Below are 16,643 nucleotides of genomic sequence, written 5' to 3' on the forward strand. Positions count from 1 at the left end.
CAGGTGGAACCTGTGACGCCTGCTGCCCCCGCTCGCCCGTGCTCCTGCCCCGCTGGGACCGCCTGCAGCGCACCGCAGCCGAGCACCGGGGAAAATGGTGGCGACAGAAGACCATGGCATCAGGTACCCATCCCCGTGGAAGGGGGACCCAGCCCTGCCCACCGGGCCCTGCTGGGATGCAGGGAGAAGAGGCAGGGAGGGAGGAGGGAAGCAACTGTCAGGCAAGCCCAGCCCAGGCAGGAGCCAGCTCGGGTTTAGTGCTGCCTCTGGCTCGTTTTGCTTCTCCATCTCTGTTTCCCCCGCGCGTGGAAGGGGACAGAGTTGCCGGATGAAGTCCCTTGTTAAGTGTCTTCGAATCAGCTGTTGAGAAATGTAGAGCCTTTTCTTTCAAAGAAAAGCTCATTCATTACATGTCCAGCCTTGGGCCATTCTTTTCTACTGCTAGCTATAAATGAGGATTATAATTCTGTGTGCAAGTAACAGTTTATTTGACTGACTAGCAAAGCTGGCTCAATAAAAAGAACTGTAGAGTATAGTTACGGTCACAGAAGTGACTTACAAAAGCCGCTGCACGTTCCAGCTCCAGATCTCCAGGTACATGTTTGTCTTACAAGTCCAATCTGATTACTGACAAAAATTGGTTTGTAATCTTGTTATCCCTCCACAGCCAATACAGCTGTGGAAAGGCAAGCTGGTTTTTTATGTGCCTCAGCCTTCATTAACATAATTACCAGCTGAAGTTTCAGTTCCCAAATCCTTTATGGCAATAGTTGATGATGTGTGAAGCAGGCAGAATGCAGCTTGGATTTCAGATACCAACCAGGGCAGGCAGGGGAGGAAATCTCATTTTGACTGTAGAATTGTTGAGCAAAGAGTTTTGCAAGCCCTCAGCTCTCTGCACTCTCTCTGAGATGTCCTCCAAAAAATTCTCAGTGTCATGGGGTCATCCTTCTGCTAGATCTGCCCAGGGAGGGTCTGTCCCAAAGAGCAAGCAGGGAAAGTCCCCTCACTTCAAAACCACTCCAGCACCGGAAAGAAGTCGGTCATCAAGGGTATCACGTGGTTAGGACACATCAACCCCAAGGGTCATGCCTCCACCCTTGAGCATGATTTTAGAGTGATGCCAGATTCACACAATCCCCAGCCGGATCTGCAGTGCAACCCATGGGCTTTACTTTCAGGTGGCACGGTTAGGCAGAATATCGTAGACCTCTGCCACAAAACTTGACAGCAACTCTTCTGTGTCCCTGCTCCTTGCTAGGTAAGGCTGCGGCATTGGAGCCAAGCGACCCCGCTATCGAGGCAGCAGAAGGCTTGCCAGACCCCTCCTCGGTGCTGCTCACTGTCGGGGAGGGCTTTCCACAAGGTAAGATCCTGCCTTTGGCATCACCCAGGTTTCCAGTGGTTAAAGGTAGCAAGGCCTGGCACCGCAGCTAACTGCACCCCCGCCACCCCGTGAGTGTCTCGTCTGGGTGGGTTTGTGGTGTTTGAGCGTCGCAGGCAGGCGGGGGCTGGCGGCACCGGGGGGCTGGCGGCACCGGGGGGCTGGCTGCAGGGACGCAGTGTGGCAGAGGCAGCTCGGTGTGGCTTGGAGCTCCTTCTCCCCCTTAACCCTGCACGTTTCTGTTTCAAGAGATTTCGCTCTTCTTCTCCATTGCGAGCCGCTCCTCCCAGTGCCCCAATTCCCAGCTCCAGGAAGCAGCCAGAAAGAAGCTGTGGGCCCTGGAGAGCGATGACAGAGACGTCTGTGCCCTGTTCAAGGTAGGAGCCGCAGCCCAGCAGGGCAGAGAATGTGCAGGGAGGCTCCTGGCACGATGGGATGCGTGACGGGACACCAAACCCAGCCGAGAAAGAGAAGTTCCTCCAAGGCTGCTGCAGTGTGTGTTCCTGCACACGGGGTCTCTGTAGGGGACGGGAATGATGGGGGAATTGAACTGGTAACAGGTTAGAGGCAGATGCAAAGCTGACCCTCATGTCAGGAGCCTCATATTGGAGGCTCTGAGCTGCTTGAGGGATCATGCAGATAGCCCTGGGGTGAGTCTAAATAGCCAGCATTTCACAGGCCTCGGATCACCAAAGCTGTGTGCCAGACTCGAGTGCCCAGTGGATGTGGCATTTCTGGACATACCCAGGGGTTCTCAGAGTATTTGGCTTCGTATAGAAAAATCACTACAGGTATAGAGACATTTCCTGGACTCAACTTGCCTTCCCTCCTGGTTTCCGAGGGCCCTCAGGGCTCCCTACAGAGCTTCCCAGAAGACCTGGAACAGTGCAGACATACTAGTGCCAGCAATAGTGGAAAGAGCTGCAGCCTCAAGGCACAGTTACCGCTTTCAGCTTCAGAGCTGCAGTTTGGAAGCTGTGCCTGCCCTGACTGAACATTAACCCTCCCATGGTATGGTTCAGGTGTCTGGGCTTCAAAAGCACAGTGGTTCTGGGGTGTGCCATGGGGGAAAAGATTTGGAGGAGGAGATGGGGTTTCTTCACCCTCTCACTGCTGTGCCACGGGGAGTTGTCACTGTGGGTGCTCCATCCCTCCTGGCTGAAGGACTCAGCTGGCTGGATCATCCTCCCCTTGATCCCAGGCAACCAACTTGCACAGTTTTCGGTCTCAACTATGCTAATAAATGAGCGTCTGGTCTCATTCCAGGGTCTAATATTATTCCCACACTGACAAAGGAGACCCCCTGTCAGAGTCCCAGGACTGTCCCTTGATCTTTGTCTTAGTGACAAAATAGTGTTTGTCTTCCATGTGTAGGAGCTGTCAGCCAGGCTGGTCTGTGTGCAAGCACAGGAGGATCGGTTCCTCCTCACCTTCAAAACCCTGGAAGAAGTCTGGAAGTTTTCCACGTATCTGGCCTTAGGTAATGTTTTCAAGGTGTGGGAGATCTAAACAGACAGTGTGAGAAGCATTTTTGCAGAAGGTATTCTTTGACAGCAAAAAAACAGTAATGTAACAGGGTGGACAGGAAAAGAATATGAATTAGAAAACCTTGGTGTCCATCTACAGATGGTTTCAGATTTATGAAACCACTGTCTGGACCAGTAAAAGAGACCTAGGAGGATGCATTTTTGGTAATGCCTCTGTTGCATTTTGGGGATGGAGAGAGAATTAGAGGCTGTTGTGTCACAGCATGGTTGCAGATGGCAGACTAGGAGACATCCGAAGAGCACTTCATCCTGCCCAGTGAAGGAGGGTGCTAACACTGCTTTCCCTCTTGGTTTCTTAGGATATGTGGGCAGCTGCTTGGAGCAGCTTCTCTTTGACCAGGAGTACTGGCTAAACTGTGCTCTGATGGAGGACACAGAGATCAGAGTTACTGTGGATGAAGATCGTTTGGCCACCATGTATATGGGTCTGCTACTCCAGGAAGGTGAGAAGGGGCTGCATATGTACGGAGTTCCTCTAAAGCGTCGCAGCAGGGCTGTGTTGTAGCCCTGCGCTGGGCTATGTCTTGCACTGATGTTATTGACCTGGGCATGACTCTCTTTGCAGGTAACTTTTTTTCCAGAGCAGTGCCCGGTGTCTGGCAGCTGGAGCGGGAGGGAGAGGAAGGCCTGCAGCTCTGCACAAACGAGCTGATCCATGTGAAGAACGTTGGAGAGGAGTCCAAGTGGGAAGGGATGTCCTTACTGACGGGTCAGCGAGGCCTGGTGCCTGTGACAGCTCTAGAGCCAATACCTCACCCATTTTACCAGTAAGTAGTCTGGCCAGTTAATAGTGTTCAAGCCAAGATTCTTTCCTGATCCTGATGCATGAGCCAGCACCGAGCCTGGGGTGAGATATTGCTCTTGCCTCTGGCAATGTGCAAGAGCTACATAATTTTGTGAGGATATACATTATGCATAAAGACAACCACTGGAACCAATTCAGGTCCTGTTAATGGGACAGAGCAGGGACATACTTCAGATATCATTCTTGTATGGTATTGATTTAGGACATACATGAGATTATTTGTGATTTACAGGTGAGTAACTGGGAGAAAAAGCAGACCCCAAGACTTAGATAATGCCAGCCAAAGTGAGGCCTCATGCTGGACACTGGGCTGAGCCTCAAAGACACCCACAGCTCCTCCTGTAGTCACACAGTGAAATCCTCCTTACCGGCTGGCAAAATTACCCTGTTCTTACCATGTGGTGTGCGGCTGCAGTTGTGAGGTGCAAACTGCCATCCATGCCCAGTAACACCATTACAAGGAATTACTGGACTGGCCACGCTGGCCATGCTCCGTAGCAGCTCCAGCACTCCCACAGGACAGAACATCTGTCCTGCTTGTGTGAGACTATCCCTGGAGGTGGCCTGAGGACAGGACTGCTCAGGGAGCACCAGTGTGGTTCCCCTTTGCCTTGCAGGTGGTTCCTGAAGAATTATGCTGTGAGTTTGGGCATCTCCCAGGAGATCAGTGGGACCACCGCTCAGCCAATTGGTGAGTGATACCTGGCCAATGCAGCTGCCCTTGCCCTTTGCAAGAGCAAACCTGGGTTTGGCCACAAATGCAAAGGGCCCATCTCTTGTTCTGACGATGACAGTCCATTGCAAGGTGCTCTAAGGGAATAGTGCACCTTTGGACTCTCTTGAATGGAGAACAGAGCGTGCAAATTGCATGTACTTAGAAGGGCGATCTGAAGAACACAGAGTACAGAGGGCTGCTGATGGCATCCTTCTGCCACTGGGTTTTTCTATGCTATGCAATTGTACCTCTCCTTTAATTCTTTCGGGTCTGAAGTTTTAAATAATTAGCCTCCCACCAGTGTGCACATGACACCTGTGCCCATCGTCTACCCATTAGCCCCAGGCCATTCCTGCCTGGACATGGGCACTGTCCAGAGCATGCTGGACATGGGAGGTCACTGCAGGTGTGCATTTTGCATGTAGTGTAATGGACTTTTGCACTGTTAAAGCTTTCACTCCTGGCAGAGTTGAGACAGTGCAGCTTCTGTGAAGCTCCTTGTTTCCAGCCACCTTCCATACTGCAGCTCTCAGAGGTTTCAGTCTTTGGCTGTGTGGCATTTATCCATGCCTCTTGTATATTTTATTATAAACCTCTTGTCACAAGGAAACAGCAGTGATCTGAGTCTGAGAGCACAGTAAATCCTAGGGGACAGAGAGGTAAGCTTTCTCAAGCTGAAATCGTGGTCTCTCCTTGCCCAAGTCTTTTCCAGTGGGGAAGTTTTAACAGTGGCCTCACACTAAATGCCCTTGTTTGCCTTGGTTTCCCAGTCAAAGGCAGATGCACAGCCACAGAGGATCGCAGAGGAGCAGCGTGGGATGAACTGAGTTTCTCCAAAGGAGACAGCATAGAAGTCATCGGCTTCCTCATTCCAGGACTACCGTGGTTTGTGGGCAAATCCCTCAGCAGTGGGAGCATCGGCTTTGTCCCAACCCAATACATAAATCCCGAGGCTTGCAAACCTCTGTAAGTTTACTGCTACTGTCTAGATTAATTTAAACTCAGGAGAAAGTGAAGAAAAGACTCCAGGTCCAAACTCAAGGCTATGTAAGAGTCCAGGGAAGGTAATTTGCTTTGCAAGGCCTTCATAGAGGATACTTTTGAGGTCTGTCCAGAAGACTTGGCCAGGCTCTGCTGCCAACAGGCTGCGGGAGTCTCTGCACAGACAAAGCATTCATATTTCATTGGCCTCAGGTGATTCTTGGAGAGGAACAGATCTGTCCCTGGGCTAGACCTGGCTTTATGTTAAGGCAGCCCAGGACATATGTGTACCAGACAAGCTGGCTTCACAGCTTCACCTAGAAATGTTCTTGTCTTTGTAGCTTTGTCTGAGGGGCTGTGAGTCTGGCAAGGGTGGGGAGAGTGATCACTGCCAAGAAACCAAGTCCTGCTTTGCTTCCTTCTGCCCCTTTGCTTTCTGCGGGATGTCGAGGCAGAATGACCACTGGCACAGTTCCTCGCTGAGCAGAATTAAACACCCTCCCAAGGACACAGACAGGAGTTATCCAGGGGGGAGGGTGATGGAACCCCATTCTGATGACCCAGGCAGTTGTCTTTGTTGGTGGCTTAAAGACATAGCTCTAGTTCAATAAAGTCCAAAAAAGCTTCTCCTCCAAGGGTCTGGGGGGGAAGGAGGGGCAGGGGAGGGGAAGGTATGAGGTCTCAATCTGTTGCTAGGTCTATTGAGTTTTCCTGCGTCAGGCTCACTCAAGGTAAATCTTAGCCAATTTTCTCTGACACTACAGAGAACAGATAGGAGATCAGATGATGCTCTGGCCTCAGAAAGGGCTTCTAGAGGAAAAAAAGACTGATAGATCCCTTCCTCTGGCACCCATCAGTTCCCCCATGGAGAAGCTGGATCTGAGAGCTCTAATGGGGAATATGTCCAGACTGGTATCCATCTGCAGCAGAGCTTTTCTGGTGGGAGGAAGAGGAGGGATGGGAAAGCCCACCTCCATCCCACAGGACATCTGTAGTGTCAGGGGATGGGGAGACACTGACTGTTTTCCCCTGATGTCTGCCCTCAACCTAGGGAAAAGGGCTTGGTGTTTCTGAGTGAAGAAGAAAAACCCGCGCTTTTGCGCATCCCCTGCAATGGTGGCGAGCAGCACTTCACCTCCCTCCTCGGTGACCTGGCACGCACTGACATCACCTCTGTGTACCGGTTGGGTGAGTTTCCCCTCCTCTTATGTGCCCAGCCCCATGGATCCCCATGGAGAGCAATGCCGGGCAGTGTCTAGAGAGCTCCTTGCTCAAGACTTTACAGGGGAGACAACTGCTGTGGTTGAGACAGCCTCCAAGCCCTCTGCCCAGCCTGGTCACGAAAGGTTGTAGATACCCTCAAGAGCTGGGCCTTGCCACACTGCAGTTTGCAGGGGTCTTCTCTGCTTCCAGGGCAGCTCCTCAGCTGTGGTTGACTCTGGCAGATGCTGCTCTCGACTGATCCTGGCTGTAGGTCCCTGCCTACAGCAGGTCCCCTGCTGCTGTCTGACTTTGGGTGTATATTGAGGGGGATGAACAGCTAAAGTGGCAGGTGTCATTGTCTCCATGCCCACAGCAGGAGCCAGGAGGTCAGGGTTCCTGGGTTCTCTTCTCAGTTTCTCTATGCTGGCTGTCTGGCTTTTGGCCATAGCTAATTTCTCTGTCTCTGTTTCTTGCCTTCTCACTACCTCGAAGCACAATGTGGCCACACAGGGCTGAGCCTGGGATCCCCTGGGGTTCAGGGGACCTCCCAGACCAGCCAGCTCAGGTGCAGTGAGCCTGGGGTAGAGCCTGTCAGAGACACACATATATCTGAAACCTCTGAATAGGCACAGCAAGGCTCTTAAGAAAGACAGAGCTGATAAAACTCTACCCATGAAAAATAAGACCTGCTTGATCCCAGGTAACTATAATGTCACTGGTGCTTACCCCACCACCAACTCCATGGTCTTGTATCCAGCCAAGCCTGAGCAGACAGGCAGGGTTGAAAATTCCAGCTGGCCGTGGTGTCTGCGGACAGAAGTGAACCTGCTCTCCCACATACCGGTCTGGGGTTTAGCAGAGCAGTGGAAGGTCTCTATAAGGGTTGAGTACTGTGTCTGCACATTAACACTGACCAAGGCTTTGGGCTTTTTGTTTTCTGATTGTTTCTTTGTGTAGATGGTTTTGAACCTACAGCCATGTTCCCGAAAGTGCCATCAGGTAAGTATGTGGAGGGGACAGAATGGGATGCTTTTATGATGACTTCTGAGGGTGAATTTTGACATGGGGAAACATCCCACTATGGTTTGCCTGTCCCTTCCAGAGGCTGTTCCCTGTGGCTGTAAAGATACCCAGCTGCTCCAGTCTTGGGAGGAAATAAATGGCTTGGCTACGACTAGCACCTCCGAACTGTCTAGCCCAGGGAGTGAATCAGCCCCTGGTACGCTGCAAGATGTTCTCCTGGAGAATCTGGATGACTTTGATGATCCCAAGTTCTTTATTGACCTGAACGCTGGACACATGGAAGATGCTGATGTCTTTGAACCCATATTGACCTTCCTTAACCAAGACAATTATGTGCCCAGTTTTCAAAGCCTCTATGATCTCAGTTTTTCCTTTCTCAACTCCACTTTTTATGGTTTCTCTGATGAGGATGAACTGGTCATGTACCTTGAGACGTCCAGGAACTGGGCCAAGCGGACTCATTCAGTGTGGGCTCATGTCAGGCTCTGTTTCCTCTTGGGTAAGCTCTGCATCAAAAAGGTCAAGTTCTCCCAAGCTCGAGTCTACTTTGAGGAAGCCATGAGCATCCTGGACAGGGGTTTTGGGGACCTGACCCTGCTGGCTGCATTGCATGTGAACCTTGCCTCCATCTACTTGAAACAGAACATGAAGCAGAAGTTCTCCTCCCTGCTGGGAAAAACGGTGGCCTTGCTTGTCTGCTTGCCTGGCCGCTCTTTCAGCTCTGAGAATGAGCTGGAAGTCATGATGTACGTCCTGAGGGAAGCCATTGCTGTGGGTAACGCTCCTTTGGAAGCACGGATCTCCTTCCTTATTGTCAAGCTCTTCCTACAACTAGGCAAAAATGATGAAGTGCTGCCCTTTACCGAGCACCTTCAATGTCTCACCACCACTTTACTCAGCCCGGACACTAGTTCTCTGCCACTGGATGCCACCCCCATCTTGAGCTATCTGTATGACAAGAAGTATTTGCCAAATATCGCGGTGGCCTCTGCTAGGTTGTTTGTTCCCAGTGGCATCAAGGGGGCACCGACACCCATTTGGAGAGCTGGCTTCATCCTCCAAAATACTTCCAAACTTCTGGGAAGCCAGCTGGAGAGGAGCAGCATCCCAGCACTGGCTTGTTTCTATCTCAAGCAAGCATTGCATTTCTCCTGCGAGGTCAGAGCTGTGCCCATCCAGAGGACGCTGTGTGCCATCTTGTCCAGGATGTACCTGCAGCATGGCGTGTTGGACAGGGCGGTTTGTTACGCAGCCACAGCTGTAACCCTCAGCAGACTGATGGGTGAGGAGGAGGCTTTTGAGTCTTCCCTCGCTTTGGGGTGGATGCATCTCCTGAACAGCCAGCCGGGCCCAGCTGCAGACATCATGTGGCAGCTCTTGCGCTCTCTGCATGGGACGGACAGCGTGACCCAGGGTGGAGCTGTGCACAATCTCCTGGCCATCGCCCTCAAAGGAGAAGGGCAGGTGCAAAAGGCTGCAGAGAACTACCTCCGGGCCCTGCACAAAGCCAAGGAGACCGGGAACAAGAGGAACCAGGCTATTGCCCTGGCTAACCTGGGGCAGCTGATCCTCTCGCACGGGGCGAGCCAGCTGTCTGAGCTCTACCTGCTCCAGTCGGTTCAGCTCTACGCTGAGCTCCAGGAGAGCGAAGACCTGGAGATGGAGTTGGTGCGGGTGCTGCTGTGGCTAGCGCAGGCCATGGTGAACAAGCAGAGGGTGGAAGATGGCACACTCTGTTATGAACTGGCGTTGGTTCTTGCCCTGAAATGGCATAACGTGAGGAGTGAGTACAGCTTTGCTGGCGGGAGCCAGGGCAGCGTTCACGTCTGTGCAGCACCCCTGCCAGGTCCCTAACGCAGCCCCCTGACCTGTCCTTTTCCCTTCCCTGTACCATGCAGGTCAGCTTCACGTCACTGAGTCTCTCTGCCATTTCTACAGCAAAGTGTCCCCCAATCTCCAGGCCTGCATTACCTACCATGAGCACTGGGTGTCTTTGGCACAACAGCTCCAGGACAGAGGGATGGAGGGCAATGTCCGTCAGACCCTCAGCCGGCTCTACCAGGCCTTGGGCACAGCTGAGTAAGTCCTGCCTGTGTGCAGATGCTGTCAGTGGGGTCCCTGCTCACCCAAAGCAAGAGCAGTGGCTTTCCTGGGGTGTCCCTCGGGGGGTGTGGGGAAGGTGTGTGGTAGCTCCAGCTGCCCCGCCAGCAGCCTCGGGTTAGTGAGCGGCTGAGGTTTGCGAGCTGCCGCTGCGCGGTGAAGAGGGGAACAGTTCAATGTCAACCGGAGCACCGCGTCTGCCGGGCAAATGCCGGGCTGTTAGCTGGGACAGAACTGGGGTCTGGCCAAACACAGTTTTCCAGAGAGACATCCAGCCTTGATCAGAGGGGACCCAGTGACAGGGAATTCATCATTTCCTCTGGAGGCTTATTCCAGTGATTAATCACCATTCACCATTAAAAATAGGTTCCTTATCTGTTATTTGAATAAGTCTGGCTTCAGCTTCGAGCTGCTGAGTCTGCCCTTCCTATCTCTGCTGGAGTATTTTCCCCAGGGAGGTACTTAAGACCCCGTATCAGCTCACCTTTCAATCTCCCGCTTGCCACATGCAGGTGACTGATTAGATTATGCACAAGGGGAGAGAAAGAGACTTGGACAGACCACAGACTTTCTTCATCTTTGAAGGCAGACGTGTCAAATAGTGGAGAGCTAGCTGCCATGTCGCAGAAGGACAAATGGGCAGGGGCCGTCATTAACTTGGATGTTAACCTTCCCGTGCTAGGTCACAGTGAGTTCAGAGGGAAGGAATTTAGGAAGCAGACGCCTGTCATGTGAACAGTGCTATTTAAGATCACAAAGCACCCCATTCCCTGGACTCAAAGGACAGCTGGAGCCTCGTTGCCAGCAGGCGAGACACTCGGCAAACAAACATGGCCACAGCTGCCTTCTGCAGGCAGTGTGTCCGACCCTCTGGCTTGTCCTGCTGCTTGTCCCTTTGTCCTCTAGTGACCAGGGGCTTGGAGAGGAGCTGTAAGGTCTTGCTCATGTGGCCACAGATCTGCCTCTTCGCCTGCACCGAGGGACAAACAATAGGCAGAGATGAGGTTTTGGATGCCAGATGCTGTCTGGAAAACAAAGGTGCAAGTACTCCCTGCCTATGCTCCCGTGTGTAGCTGGGAGTGACTTTGGGGCTAAGTGTAGGAGAGCAAATAAGGTTTGCAGATGACCTGGACAAAACCCTCTTTGTCAGCTGAAATGAACAGGGGTGGGGAGCAGCCCTTTTGGGAGCGGGCTGCCTTGGGACTCTGCTGGGCACTGGGGTCCCAGGCTGGTCGAAAGTTGCCAGATGATACACACACATGCACTAAAGCATGGAGACTTCCACAGTTTTGCCAGGACACATTGCTTGGAGCTGTGGCTGTCCATTTATCTCTAATCTGTGGCAACTGTAGGAGGAGAAGAGAGGATTGCCGATGGGGAGGTGGTGTGGTAGCTTGGCAGCTGATTGCTGGGGGTGTCCTGTGATTTCTCTGTAGTGGCTTTTTGCCTGTTACCGTCACAGGTCTTTGAGACAGTCCCTGGACTGCACCAAACAGAGTCTAAGGATCTTCATTGACCTTGAGGAGACTGTGAAAGCAGCAGAGGCCTGGCTGCAGGCAGGAAGGCTCTACTATCTCATGCAGGAAGACGAGCTGGTGGAAATGTACTTTCAGGTATGGAGGAGGTTGCTGGAGTAGTCCCATTCTCACACTGGCTAGCTGCATTCCCATCACAGCTGTGTGGTTTGGTAGGAGTCTTTTGGGGCTGGAAGACCTGGAAAGGAAAGTTATTATGAGCAGTGTAAACCTGCTGCTGGAAGGAGGAGCTGTTGCCTTATACTCATGAACTATCTGGCACTAAATTTCCTATCTTTCCTCCCACACACTGGGTTTAGAGGATTCTTGTGTGAAAGTAAGTGAATTTATTGAGTAAGAAAGTGATGTAGGGGTGCCAAAGCAAGCTGGAGGTGGCAGGTGACTGGTTCCTATTGAAATACACATAGATAAGGACTAAGGTGCCAGGGAAATGCTTTGAGACTTCTTGGAGTAGAAGACTACTGGCTTCTTTCCATATCTAGCATTATTATATCAGCTGAGCTGCAAAGAGGAAGAGCAGCTCATAAAATCTTAGGGCTCCCTCATTCAGGGAGCAGCTTCTATTAAAAGATGCGAAATCCTTTCATGTGCCCAGAGTTAGCAGAGCAGAAGGCTGGTTGGGTCTGTTGGGATTGCACTGAGCTGGGGCAGCACCAGCCTGCACACATGTAGGTCCTCACTCAGTTACCCCAGAAGCACTTCTGAACTGGTGGGGCTGGGTGACTGAGGTCCCACCAGCCTGCCCCTAAATCAGGTGGTAAAGGCAGGGAGTTACGGGTACTGGGTGGCTGCTCAGTGACCTGGGTGAAATGAATAGGTGGCTTTGGCATCAGCTTGTTTCCTAGTGTTCACAAGGGAGATCTGAGGCCCATAACAAAGAGCTGTCATTGCCTCCCTGGCTCATGGTTTCAGCAGGGATGCAGGGGCTAAAGGAGGGATGACGTCCCATTAAGAAGGGCCAGTTGACACCAGATCTTAGCAGGGCATGTCTAAGTCCCTGAGGGGCCCCCTCCCAGGCAAGGTCACTAGCAATGATAAACTGTAATGGTGTAAGGAACAACATGTTCTGGCTGGAAGGTGGCACCAGGGCCAAGTGCATAATTGGCACAAATAACTCTTCTTCCCAGAAGTTAGCATACCTGCCCTGCCTCCCGCTGGCTCTGGCCTTTCTCTATATAAGCTGTCTGTCCCCCTTGTCAATCTCCACGTTGGCTCCATCACACCGATGACAGACCAGGGCTGGGACAGCTGCTGGCTGCACTGTCCTGACTCTGAATCCTGATCCCATTGGATATCCCAGCTGACCAGTCTGGCACACTGACCCCGCACAGGGATGGGTTATCTGGTTCCTGGCTCCACCCTTGCACACATCGCTTGCAAATGCAGCACAGCAGTCCCATACACCCACTGGCCAACCTGCGTTGTGCTGTTTGCAGCATTGTGGCTCACGTTTACGATGACTTGGTTTTATTTAATCACACCAATGTCTAAGTGCAAATGTCTGTTTCCAAGCCTCACTCTAGTTCCTTTTCCTTCTAGGCAGCCATTCAGACTGCTCTGAAGTCCGAGAACTTTTCCTTGGCAATGGATCTTTATGAAAAAGCAGGTGATACCTTTTTTAATGGCAGCCGAAACAGAGATCGAGCGGTGGAGTTTTATAGGGTACTGATCCCTCCGAGCGTTTCTGTCTTTGTGTCCCTGCAAGGCGATGCTGTGGGGAGCTTTGCCCCAGGGCTGGTTGCAGCACTGCATGGCCAGACTGGAGGGGTGGAGCGTGGAGAGGGATGGGGTGGTTCTGAGTGTGCCAGAGTACAAACATTGCTGCGGGGGGAAAGCCTGGAGCACAGACCTATTTTGCAATGGCTGCAGCTCACCCCAGAGACCGTCTGGGAGGTGGGAACAGGGTCCTGACATTACAAATCCTGGCAGCGTTAGGTGTGAGCTGGTCTCTCCTGGAGACATGCTCAGAGTCAGAACTTCAGGCACATAGGGAAGGGCAGAGACATGAGGCTCAGGTTTTGAGAACTATGCTCTGGGATATGAAACTCATTTTCAAGGGAAAGAAGGGGCTAGAACCTGAACTTGCAGCACTCAACCACTCCATCATCTGCCTGCCATGCCAAAAACTTGGTCCATCTCTGGCTGCTCTATCACCCTTATTTGGGCACTGTTGTACCAGTACCTCCAGGAACAGCCTGGATTTGCTGTTCTCTCTCCTCAGGGAGGTGCTGTGCCCTTGGCCAGGAAACTGAAGGCCATTAAGACAGAGCTACGGCTGTTCAATAAGCTGGCAGAGCTGCAGATTGGGCTGCAGGGCTACGAGAAGGCGCTGGAGTTTGCCACGCTGGCAGCCAGGCTGAGCATCAGGGTTGGTGAGTGATGCACACGGGCAGGGAATGGGAGCTACCGGCTCCTGTGGAGGCGGTTGCCTTTCTGAGTAAGAACAGTGTGCATGTGAAAGGGGAATCTCCTGCTTTCATAAGACCTCTGGACCTTTTCTTATCCTAAGGGGTAACATCTTTTTAAGGCCATTTCCCCTTTTAGGCTGCACGACAGCCACATGGGAGAGCTCTGCCGTGGTGCTGGTGGGACCGGCTGAGTGGAGGGTTCTTGCTACACCAGAACACGGGAAATCTGGTGAAGGCAAAGGACTGAACAGTTCCTCCCTGCCCTGGCTCTTCTGATAAACTCATCCCTTCCCATTACAGAAATAGTTTGAATAGGCCAAATGCCAGCATAAATGTCTGAGATGGAGCTGGTCTTGTAATAGCCCTTTCCAGCACCCAAAAAATCCCCTGGTTGAATGATATACTCCCCGGGCAATCTGTCCAGCCTTGGTATCAGCACCCATGGCTCTCTTTTCTCTGCATCATCTTCAAACCCAGTATCTCCTTATGAAGACATCCGCACCCCCAGACTGTTGAGCAAATGCATCCCTGAGTGGCTCAGCTTGCTGGGCTGGGCATGTGTTGCGAGCGTGCTGTGGGCTGACTGCACCAGCAACTCTTTTCCAGGAGACCAATTACAAGAGCTGGTTGCATTCCACCGCCTGGCTACAGTCTACTATTTTCTGCATATGTATGAGATGGCAGAAGATTGCTACCTGAAGACTCTTGCCTTGCGTCCCCCCTTGCTGCAGTGCTCTGGAGAGGCCCTGTATTACTCCAAGGTGTATTGCCACCTTGGCAACCTGACCCTGCACAAACTGAAGGTAGGAAACCTCTTTCCATGATGCTGTGTTGAGCCCTCTGGTCTCGATGGAGAGCGGGAGGTGGAGTATCACATCTGCTGGCAGAGCAGCCACACATACACAGCTGCATCCTGTGACTCTCCATCCTACCTGCAGCATTAGAATAAATGTGCACAATGTTGGCACAACCAGGTTTTGAAGGGGGAAAGGTAATTTGGAAAGAAGTGCTGGCACTTAGCTGCAACTATATAGAGCCCATTTCAATGAGGTCAGGAGTCACTGGGTTCTGCCTGGAACCACTGGGCTCTGCTCCAGCTCCCTTATACCCTGTGACCTTCAATTAAACCACTTCCTAACGCGTACCCTGTCCTTTACGGTTAGGATGAACAGGATGCAGCAGCCTACTTCCTCCTGGCCCTCGCCGCAGCGACGGAGCTGGGAGACCAGGAGTTGCAAGGCCTCATTCACGCCAAGCTGGGTGACATCCCTGGTGCCCCGTGGGGGCCCGAGGGCACGCCGGGCTGTGCCACATACCGGCCCAGGTGGCTGAGCGAAGGTGGCCACATTGTCTGACCCACCCGCCACCCCCGGGACTCCAGTGCGAGCCGTCAAGCAGCGTTGTGCCGTGCCGCTGGCATGTGTCCATACGCTCTCCAGAACAACGGGCCCAGGAGAGGTCCTGTGCCACATCCTGAGGAGCTGGCAGCGTTTGATCTTCTTGTCCCTGACAGGCAAGGGACAAAGCACTTGGGACCCTGCCCTCATTTTTTAGGAGCAGGGCTGTGCACCGCAGCCCAGGGTGGGCATCCGGGCAGGATGGGCCCCAGCAGCAGTGCTGGAGCGCATGGTGCAGCCGGGCCCAGCAGCTGTCCTGGTTTAACCCCAGCCAGCAGCTAAGCCCCACGCAGCCGCTCACTGACTCCTCCCGGTGGGACGGGGGAGAGAATCAGAAGAGTAGAAGTGAGAAAACTCATGAGTTGAGACAAAGACAGTTTAATAGGTAAAGCAAAAGCCGCGCACGCCAGCAGAGCAAAACACGGAATCCCTTCACCACTCCCCATTGGCAGGCAGGTGCTCAGCCATCCCCAGGACAGCAGGGCTCCATCACATGTAATGCTTACTTCGGAAGACAAACACCATCACTCCAAACATGCCCCCCTTCCTTCTTCCCCAGCTCTATAAGCTGAACATGGCATCATATAGTATGGAATATCCCTTTGGTCAGTTGGGGTCAGCTGTCCCAGCTGTGTCCCCTCCCAACCTCTTGTGAGCCTCCTCGCCGGTGGGGTGGGGTGAGAAGCAGAAAAGGCCTTGACTCTGTGTAAGCACTGCTCAGCAATTACAAAAACATCCCTGTATTATCAACACTGTTTCCTGCACAGATCCAAAACACAGCCCCATACCAGCTACTGTGAAGAAAATTAACTCTATCCCAGCCGATCGCATTTTGGAAGTGCTGCTGCCCTGCCCAGGATGGGGACAGGAGAATGCTGCCATGGGCCTGCCTGCCCCCCAAGCTGCGCCCCCCACCTCAGGGCCCATGGAACAGTGCAGCCCGACCCAAATGTGTTTTAACGTGAATAGTAACTCTTTTATTTATTCCTATCTGGCTTCTGTCCTGTCTGCTCCTGCAGAGGTCTGTGACCCGCACCTCTGCAGAGCCTGCGGCCTCTTTGGTACAAAGCACCACCAAAGCTTTTGACAGAGAGAGGTAGAATTAGGAGGAGAAAAAGGAGGAAAAAAGGAGGAGAAATGAAAGGGGCTGGTCAAGCCTTGCCTGGGGACGATCCCCGTATGCAGGTGGGTGGCTGCTTGGCGGGGAGGCAGAGCCTCACCCCAGCCCTGACATTCAGCCTCAGCTCTGGCACCGGAGCAGCCGGGGTGACCTCTTCTGCCCCACAGCCCACCTGCCCTTTCAGCATCTAAAGCACGAGCACGCTATGGGTCCCGCACAGGAAAAGAGCCATCAGTGCCAACCCGGCCCAGGCTTCGCAGCCCAGCACCCTCCCCAGCCTCTCTGGGGCGCAGGAGCGCTGGGGTGGGTGAGGCTGGGTGCACTGGCCTGTGCTGTGGCACACATCCAGCCCCCCGGGAGGGGGTGCTGACAGGGCGCAGGGGCACTTTTGGCGGGGAGAGGCAGGGGGCACGCCCTTTGGGGGG

General features: G+C 52.9%; 1 protein-coding gene across 1 annotated transcript; it reads left to right on the forward strand.

Moving 5' to 3' along the window:
* Positions 1–3: 3 nt before the first annotated feature.
* SH3TC2 (SH3 domain and tetratricopeptide repeats 2) lies at positions 4–15,056 on the forward strand (the record flags this gene model as incomplete). The annotated part of the gene is made up of 17 exons (XM_010287819.1): positions 4–123; positions 1,262–1,366; positions 1,634–1,761; positions 2,759–2,864; positions 3,231–3,374; positions 3,497–3,698; positions 4,354–4,427; positions 5,222–5,417; positions 6,484–6,620; positions 7,593–7,634; positions 7,738–9,441; positions 9,557–9,737; positions 11,221–11,371; positions 12,833–12,955; positions 13,515–13,665; positions 14,308–14,504; positions 14,865–15,056. Coding segments are annotated over 17 exons (3,953 nt in total), but the record flags the coding sequence as incomplete, so codon positions are not given.
* Between the last annotated feature and the right edge of the window lie 1,587 nt (positions 15,057–16,643).

Source organism: Phaethon lepturus, unplaced genomic scaffold (assembly GCF_000687285.1).
Source record: "Phaethon lepturus isolate BGI_N335 unplaced genomic scaffold, ASM68728v1 scaffold29805, whole genome shotgun sequence".
NCBI lineage: Eukaryota > Metazoa > Chordata > Aves > Phaethontiformes > Phaethontidae > Phaethon > Phaethon lepturus.